At 34.7% G+C, this 8,907-nt stretch overlaps 2 protein-coding genes across 3 annotated transcripts; one reads left to right on the top strand and one right to left on the bottom strand.

The window, feature by feature from the left end:
- Positions 1-934: 934 nt before the first annotated feature.
- On the top strand, positions 935-1,999 carry LOC107013749. Its single transcript, XM_015213627.2, has one exon. The coding sequence runs from the start codon at positions 1,085-1,087 to the stop codon at positions 1,706-1,708; it is 624 nt and encodes a 207-aa protein (XP_015069113.1). The 5' UTR covers positions 935-1,084; the 3' UTR covers positions 1,709-1,999.
- Positions 2,000-4,388: 2,389 nt separating this feature from the next.
- On the bottom strand, positions 4,389-8,094 carry LOC107013747 (metal-nicotianamine transporter YSL2-like). 2 transcript variants are annotated; one of them, XM_015213622.2, is made up of 9 exons: positions 7,850-8,092; positions 7,405-7,765; positions 6,814-6,986; positions 6,451-6,548; positions 6,227-6,361; positions 5,949-6,138; positions 5,754-5,868; positions 5,063-5,578; positions 4,774-4,970 (listed from the first exon to the last, which is right to left on the bottom strand). In XM_015213622.2, exons 2-9 carry the CDS (start codon positions 7,757-7,759, stop codon positions 4,909-4,911), a joined length of 1,644 nt encoding a protein of 547 aa, XP_015069108.1. In that variant the 5' UTR covers positions 7,760-7,765; positions 7,850-8,092; the 3' UTR covers positions 4,774-4,908. The 2 variants fall into 2 exon arrangements, with proteins under 2 accessions (XP_015069107.1, XP_015069108.1); XM_015213621.2 differs by having other exon boundaries at positions 4,389-5,578; positions 7,850-8,094.
- Positions 8,095-8,907: the final 813 nt, after the last annotated feature.

Below are 8,907 nucleotides of genomic sequence, written 5' to 3' on the forward strand. Positions count from 1 at the left end.
TATATATATATATATGGAACTACGTGGATAAAGCAGACGCTAGAGGCTGATTGTCATTATCATCTATGTGATAACCATATATATTTTGTCTATTTATTTTTTACAAATTTCATATACATAAAGAATGCGTAAAAATTACAATAAATTATGATAATCACCAATTTAATATATATTTATAAAAGAAGTAACATGTATTATTTTTTAATTTAGAAGCAACTAAAAAGTACGATAAATCTCAATTATTAACAACATAATTTTTGCAATTCTATTTATGCTACATATTTTAGGGCAACAAAATTCCCTAAATCCGTTTTACAAAGATTGATCTAGTTTGACTTGATAATATGTTTAAAAAAAGAAGAAAAAGTCATTATTTTTTAAACAGACCAAGGATAGGATTATTATTGACTGAAAGTAATATATACTATTTATAAATTACAATAACTAATCACTTAAAATATTTAAAAATCATATTAAAATTTAAATAATTCTCTAACTTTTATCTATACAACATAAGATAAGACTAAAAAATAGTTATAGATAAAAGATTATTATTGACTGATCAAAGAAATATATACTATTTATAAATTACAATAAGTAATTACTTAAAATATCTAAAAATCATATTAAAATTTGGATAAACTCTCTAAATTTTATCTATATAACAGAAGATTAGGCTAAAAAATACTTATAGATATTGATCCCGTACTACCATAAACACTTATGTCTAGTAATTATAATAGTATTTGAAGAAATTCCAATAAAACTATGAATTATCATATTTATAGTAAAAATTCGGAAAGTACAATAATTCGTAACATCAGAATCAGTTGGACGGCGGTTTACAAGACATCAACCTAACGTGTGGCTACCTGAAGTCGAATTAGTGTCTCATGACATATTTTTTTGTTCTTTCTTTCGTATTTACAAATAATTTTATCTTGTTGTGCACTTACATCACTTCATTCCTTTTTTTATCACCGTAAATCTTAAAAATAATAATAACAATAAAATATAAAAAAAAAAGATAAATTGAGTCCCCTATTTTGTGTCTCTCTCACCATTGATCCTCAGTCAACACTCCATGCCTTCTCCCATCACCAATACTTCTTCTTTTTCTTCCTCCATCCGCTTCATGGGTCTCCTTAAACAACCTGACTCCAACCCTAACAACAACATCCTAGATGAATTCGACGAGAGCGATGTTTTCTGGTCTGAATCCCCTGATTCCGCTGTCGTTAATTCCTTCTCTCCCCCTACCCCTACCCGCCACCTCCCTCAACGTCCCCCTACCCTCTACAAACCTTCAAATTCCGGTCTCTCTGCTGCTCTTACCGACGACCACCACCCTCTTGTCCGTCGTAAATCTACCCTCAACCCTACCGTATCTGCCACATCCGCTGCGAAGATGATTCCACCGGTGTTCCGTTCGGAGAATTCAAATCGTAATTCTCACCCTAAATTTCATCAATCTGCTCCGGTAAACGTGCCCGTGTGGCAGAAGAAGGATGGACCGGTGGGTGGATTAGACCAATTTGATGAGGTGGAAGATGAAGTGGAAGGGGAGGAAATGGTTCCTCCTCACGTGTTGGTGGCGCAGTCGCACGTGACGTTCTCTGTTTTTGAAGGCGTTGGGAGGACGCTAAAAGGAAGGGATTTGCGGCGTGTTCGTAATGCTGTATTTCAGAGAACAGGTTTTATTGATTGACCCCAAAATTAAAAAGAAAAAGAGGAAGAAGAGGTTAATCAATTTGTTATTTTTGGTGATTGAATTCTGAAGAATAATATTAATTTCGAAGGAGTCAGTTGCACTACGTTCATTTCAAGCTTTGTATATTAGAATTTGGCACATTCTCATTTGGAAAATGGTTATTTAATTGTAATTAGGAATTATGGTGAAGTAATCGTCATCCCAAATACAGATGTTTCTTTTTTCTGTTAAATATAATAGCTTGAGTTTTGAACTATGATAATGCTCAAATTGGTTATTATTTTGATTCATTCAAAGTGAACTTCTTGTTATGTTAGCTCAATAATGCAGCAGCAGGGGAATTACTAATTCGTTCCAATCCTTGGAGACTGGTGTTCGCGTGCCCAGGCAGATAGCAATGAATTCATTATTATTTTCTTGTTACATATATGCATGATGTGAATACCTAACCTTAACTTGTTATAACCCTTGTTATTTGAGAATCTGCCATGATGGGGACTAGTAGTGAGGTCGATTTTGGCGCGAAATGCTTAAGAAAAGCATACAGTAAATGCTAAAAGTTGATATTATGATGGCAATTATGCTCAGACGAGACAAAAGGTAAAACTTCCGGAAATTTCCATGGTATATACTTGTGGGTGGGATTTACTACATGTAAATCGATATATGTAGTGACATTTGCAGCTGAAAATATCACCTTATGAATCTAGAGTTCATAGTTCTATTGCAGCTTCTATTATCTTGAGAAACTTGATTTCGCATTTTGGATTATTTAAGCGTGCTTTAACTAATCATTCCAAGGAATGTACAAACCCTATAAGCCCAAAAGTAAAATTTACAGTCTAGTTGTGGGGCTCTAAGCAATATGGCAAAAATTGAGATATTAACAGAATTGTTACTTGATTTGTATCTAAGTTTGTTGTTCTTATGATGTATGTTGTTTCTGGTAAGGCAAGTCTATCCGATTTTCTTTGATGTTCGCTATCAAAGTATATTCTACTGTAAGAGTTAAGCTATCTTTTGTATATTCCTCATTGCTTTGTAAATTTTCTTCAATCGCTCTGCGGATCCAGGTGACTGCCTCTGGTAGAGGCTGAAAGCTGACTCGCTCAAGTGTAAACTCTATTGCACTCTGTTGAATTACATTTATGCGAATATTTAGTTATTGCCGAGTGATTAATAACCTCAAGACATTGGCATCAGCTCCCTGAATGGTTAAATCATCGTCTGTTAGATGTTTACATGGAGCATATTCTGCCTGCATCTTTCAGGCTGTGTGGGAAGAAAGAAATGAGAGATATTTTAACATTCATCTTTTGTTTCAAATGTATATGTTTGCACTTTGCAGTTCCCTGGTGTAATTTCTCGTTTATATTAATGTAAACTCTCATACCGATTCAATATAATCCTTCATACCCGTTTGAAGAGAGGGAGGCTGATCTTGTTTTGCTGTACATATTTTTGCACTGAAAAGAATACATTTTTTTCTATCATTATTGCTCTCTATCTGCAATAGTGGTTGAAGAGATTACCACATCTTCTGTTTATACATTGATGCCCAGGAACCGGAGATTTATATTCAATTCTCATTTGATGGAATTATTAACACATGAATAGTTCACGGAAACAAGTTATGCATAAACGTTGATTTGTTGTCTGTTCTTCTGAGATTAACATGCAGAGAGGACAGTCATTACAAGGTTAGTTAGTCATTTGCTCTGTGATGGAGTTCATTGATTTAGACGAATAGTAGATGTTCTTGACCTGCAAAGTTCGACATTGATAGAGTATTTATGTGACGATTAGCTGTTGGCTTCTTGTTTTTCTTCTTATTAGGTTTCTGTTTACGCAGTGATTTAGAGTTGTATATTGTCTTGTGCTTGAACATGATTCCAGAAGGTAGATTTTTCAGTTGAAAGTGACTTTTTTCTGGAATGTATGATAAAAACACCTTTAAAGCCAGTTCCAGCAGCACAAACACTTTTTTATTTTGTGGATCTGAGTGATTTCAGTAGGACCCAAACACGGATTCTGTAGTAGTACGAATCTTTTAAAATGCGTAGTTCATTGGATACAATAATACAAAGTGGTTAGTATAGTGATAAAATAAAAATCTTTCAAATCTGTGATCAGTCAATCCATCGTCATGGGTCTAAAGAATATTTTTCATCATTTCGATTTGATGCATATTCAAAATTCCAAAAAATTGAGGGTTCACAAAAATTATTCTTGGTTCTCAAATTCCCCAACTTAGCAAGTCAGTTCCAATTTCAAATCAAAACAAAAAGAAGATTCTGTTTCCACGCAAAAACAAGCGTTCTTCTATACTCACGCTTTCACTGTTAATGGAAAGATTTTTCAGTACTCTACGCAATTTTATTTCTTCGAGCGAATCATGTTCTATTGTGAAATTTGAAAAAAATTAAAATAATTTTTATTTTTAAAGTGAAAATTGATTTTTTTAAATTGGAAAAATTGTATTCAGTGAAATACAAATTTCTGTTTTTCAAATTGTTGAAAATTCTGAAATTCTAACTTCAAAGTTAATTTGGAAGCTAAGGCCAAATGTATTTTTTAGAAATTGAACGCCGGTTGAAAAGGTGAAAATAAGTTGTCATAATACATACCATTTTGATCATGCCGAAGAAATAATTTATTGGACGGTAGATTACGGGTGTGAAAAACCGACTAATAAATCGAACCGATGAGATAAAAGAAAGACAACTTTTATGTTATGTATTTTCCTAATGTTGCCTTTTGTAAGCTAAGGCTAGCTATTCTTCTATATTGTACCTATGATTTGGTAAATCCTTAAAATACGTTTCTAAGCTATATCCAGTTTCTATACTTCTAAGATATTTTTTCTTTTTTTTTTTTTGGGGGGGGGGGGGGCAAACACCTGCTCCTTAGTTTCAAGAATCAGGAAATTTCACTATGTCTGTGCGACTGTAAAAGCCATACAAATTGGAGGCCTAACTTTGAGTAAAGCAAGTAGTGCTGATGGAAGAATCCATAATCCATCACCACAAATAAATCCTGAAGCCACTGCAGGAACCATCAAATCTGCCTTCTTGCTGTTGAGTTTATGCCATACGTATACGATCAAACTCCCCGCAGCCATATCAATTGCAAAGGAAGCCCCAACAAGAAAAGGCACAGCTATAGCCATTGGGAGAGGAACCAATTTACCGACTCTCTCAGGGGCCATGTCTCTCACCAAGTTGGCAAGTACGGCAAACGCGAAGAAACCATAACAGAGCTGCAAGCAATGGCGAGGCAGAGCTGAGAATCCTTCAACACCTAAGATTGCCATGTTTCTATAGATGAGTGCATAAGGAGCTTTGTACTCACCATTGGGACCCCCTACATCAAAAGATCTGTAGAATAGGAAAAATGTAAGAGGTGCTACGACACAGCCAATGGCAGTCCCAATAGCTTGGCTGAGTAACATGGAACGCGGGGATGTCAGGGTCAGATGACTCGTCTTGAAATCGTGCATCAGGTCAGAGGATATAGAAACCATGGATTTAATCAGTCCACATCCAATAAGTCCAGCAACAACACCGTTCTCTTTCCCGGATAATGCAGCAAGCACAAACAGAGCTACTTTACCGTAATTGTATGCCATATTCAGATCTGTTAGACCAGCACCATAAGCATTGCAGAAGCTCAAAGCTGGTGCAAAAACATAGGCAACGAGCACATAATACCACTTCAACGCAGGGAACATAATTGGAATGACAATGATGGAGATAAGGGAAAAGATCAAGTAGCCAATACAAGCTAGCCAGAAGGGAATGCTCTCTCTGATGAATATTTCGTTTCTCTGCAGCTCTTCAAGTGGAAGATTCTTGGTTTCTGAGGGTGCTGCCAAAAAATGGAGTGTTAATAATAGAATTTCAACAAAAGGAGACAATGTTTTGCCCCTCTTCTCATTAGCTAACATAAAATTCGTTCAACATTCAACTTCTTTGTTGGAGCACTCATCTTTGACACTTGACGTTACCATTAAATTTCATTAGTAATGGAGGAGAGCACTTACATGATTCAGGCCTTTTTGTTTTCATCGTGGCATATATGTTTCTAAAAGTGAAATAAAGTGTCCTGACAAAATTGTAAAGGCCATCTCCCAGGAGAAGAGCAATGGAGATAAAAACCTGCATACAAATTTTATGGTCTAATGAGAAAAAAGGTAGAATGCTTATTTGATTATCGGACAAATTAAGCGCCCACAAACCTTGTAACCCATTAGACTCTTCATACTGCTCTGTGGTAAACTTGAAGAGAACCAATATCCGTCGCGATCAGTAATTAGAGGCCACATGATACCCCAAGAGAGCACAGCTCCAAGAAGCAAAGAGAAGTTCACAAGGTGAGAACAAATCATTCCAGCTCCCACATAAGTCATGTCAAAATCGAAGAAAAACCTGGAAATATTTCAATGGTATAAATTACTGTTCGTTGTATAGGAGAAATCATTCATGAGTCACTAAAAATATATCATCAAGTACATACGATTGCTTCCAAGCTTTCAACCCGAACGTGGGGAAGTTGGCAAATCCACAGTGATCTCCACCAGAATAGAACCACTGGAAGAAACTCCAGAAGAAGCTGAATGTGAAAACTTTCATGAACCCTTTAACCTGTTTCCTGAAAATTTGAACACAATTTTCATTTCTCAAGAAAGGCTAGTTTTACAAGGCAAGTTAGTCCTAACTCCTAATTATGATCTTGCATACTTGGCCAATTTATCTCCCTTGGGTGTATGAAATCCATTGATTAGAACAGCAGTCGCAGTTCCACTTGGATAAGGTAATTTGTAGTCAATTATCATGATCTGCACCACAACAGATAAATAAAAATTCAAGAATCAGCTGAAGGTGTGTACCTAGATTATGTACTAGTAAGATTTGATTACGAGAATACGTGATGAATCATCACTAATATCCGAAACAATATTTGAAGATTATTTCAATTTGGCTCATTATTTCAATTTCAAAAGAGTACTATTTATTTCAAATATCAACCAATTCATGTCCAAGTGCTTACAAAGTCTTTTAACAAGTGAACAAAACGAAGACAGCTTAAAGATTGGAAATTACCTTTCTAAGAGGAACCAGAGCTAATAGCCCAACAAAACTAACAACAAAGAGAAAACCAATCATCCAATCAAGTTTAGGTTCCTTATAGCTCCCTGGTGTATTGCCACTTGTATCAACCCCAGCTTGCTGATATGTTTTCTTATTCAGTCCCAAAAGATATGATCCAAAGCCACCTAAATTAGCACAGACAAACAGAAACCAGAAATAAACAAATGAATCCCAATTTTGAATTTCTCAAACACGCCGATCAAAAAGGCACACAGAAAGATATATCAAGCTAGAACAACAATCACGCCTCAGTCCCAAACAAGTTCCGAATCTTCACTTCTTCATTTAACCTCATCATACTAAATAAATGATATATCTCTACAACAACAACTAGTCCTCGGTCCCAAACAAGTTGGGGTCGACTCTATGAATTCTCACTTTTTTATTTAAACTAAATGAAGTATATATCTGCTATGACATGCTATGACAACACTACGCTTCAGTTCCAAACAAGTAATTGGGGACTGCCCCATTTCTTTATTTTGAGCTCATTTGATATCATCAACATACTAAAAACATACAAAATGACAAAAAGAGACTTACCTCCTACAGCAATACTGTAACATGCAACAGCACAAGTCTGAATAATAGTATTCTCCTGTTTAGTAAACGGAGTACATGTAAAATTCGCCTTTTTTAGAACCTTAGTCCATGACTGTAGAATCACATAAGCAAGCAGAGCAGCTGAAACATTGAGATTTGGTACAAGTCCAGTAGTGAGATTAAGCTTCGTTACAATCACACTGTAAATAACTCCAATCAAAACACTCGCAACAATTCCTCGCACTGTAATCTGTTTAGTCCATGGAGGAATTCTCTTCACTTCATCATCACCATCTCTCATTTCTTCCGTTACTTCTCTTTCAATCTCCATTAACTCTACCCCAACTCTACTCATTTCTCCCTGTAAATTTTTCAATTCAATCACAACAAATCAAAAAACACACAAAACAAAACATGATGGGTTTTAATCGACGTAAAAGGGTACCTAAAAATGTAGGAAAAATCCCTTTTTGGGTGATTCTTGAAAAAAGTGCCGAAATGGATTTGTCAGTTGTTCTTGGTGGTGAGTTATTGCGATCTCATCCACCACGAGAAACGGTGAATTTGGACAAGATTTACAGAGTAATTCAAATTGAAGATAAATACTTTACCCATGGAATGTGGAGGTTGTTGGAATTTGAAGAATATGTAGAGGAGAAGGGAATTGATGTACTGCATGAGTAGTACAAAAACCCAAAAATATGTTTTTGCAGTACAAAATAATCAAAATCCCAACAATAGAGGTCTGAAATAAATGTTGTGATTCTTATGCAACAGGTGGTCGGCTTAGATGAGAATGCTACTCAATTCTCATTTTTCAACTCTTTTATTTGTCTCTATTTGAAAAAAAATTCACTACTTTATTAGCCGATAAAAATGCAAAAAGCTATTTATCGATCGATTGTTTGACACGTAAGATAATATCAATTTATTAAATATATTAAAATTAATAATCACAAAATAACTTATTCGGTCGTTATTATAGATTTAATCGATTACTCCAATTGATAAGTTGGGTATGGTTGTGGTTGCATATTATTTTTTATTATTATTATTTAAAATAAGGGAAATTAAATTGACTAACTACTAAATTGACGTTACGCTGCATCCGCCATGGTTGACCATTTGTTCATTATGCAGTACATTAAATAAAGTATGCATGTTAGAAACGATATTGGAGAATGATGTAATGAAAATTTTTTTTCCTTAAAAGTGGATTTTTTTACTATATTAGTATAGTTGTAGCACGATTTTTATGAACATTTTTACTTTTAAAAAGAGTCCACATGTAGTTTTCTGTCTTTATCAATGATCAATTTTATGATTAATAATTTACGAAGTATATATTGTCAATCAACGAATTATCATTTCATATTGTGAAAAAAAGTCTCTTACTTTATCCCCCACCCACCCCACTACCTCACAAAATCAAAAATCAAAAATAAAAAATTAAATGCTCCTCTAGTCAATATTACTAAAATTATTATCAAGGTTTTTTTCATA

Source organism: Solanum pennellii, chromosome 3 (genome assembly GCF_001406875.1).
Source record: "Solanum pennellii chromosome 3, SPENNV200".
Classification (NCBI taxonomy): domain Eukaryota; kingdom Viridiplantae; phylum Streptophyta; class Magnoliopsida; order Solanales; family Solanaceae; genus Solanum; species Solanum pennellii.

What these genes read in the sequence shown, in the direction of transcription:
- LOC107013749 (XM_015213627.2), top strand. Translation starts at nt 1,085, where the DNA reads ATGCCTTCTCCCATCACCAATACTTCTTCTTTTTCTTCCTCCATCCGC.
- LOC107013747 (XM_015213621.2), bottom strand. Translation starts at nt 7,759, where the DNA reads ATGAGTAGAGTTGGGGTAGAGTTAATGGAGATTGAAAGAGAAGTAACG. An exon ending in TTACAGTATTGCTGTAGGAG is followed by an intron (nt 6,987 to 7,404) that starts GTAAGTCTCTTT and finishes GTGCTAATTTAG; the next exon opens with GTGGCTTTGGATCATATCTT. An exon ending in AACAAAAAGGCCTGAATCAT is followed by an intron (nt 5,579 to 5,753) that starts GTAAGTGCTCTC and finishes ATTTTTTGGCAG; the next exon opens with CACCCTCAGAAACCAAGAAT.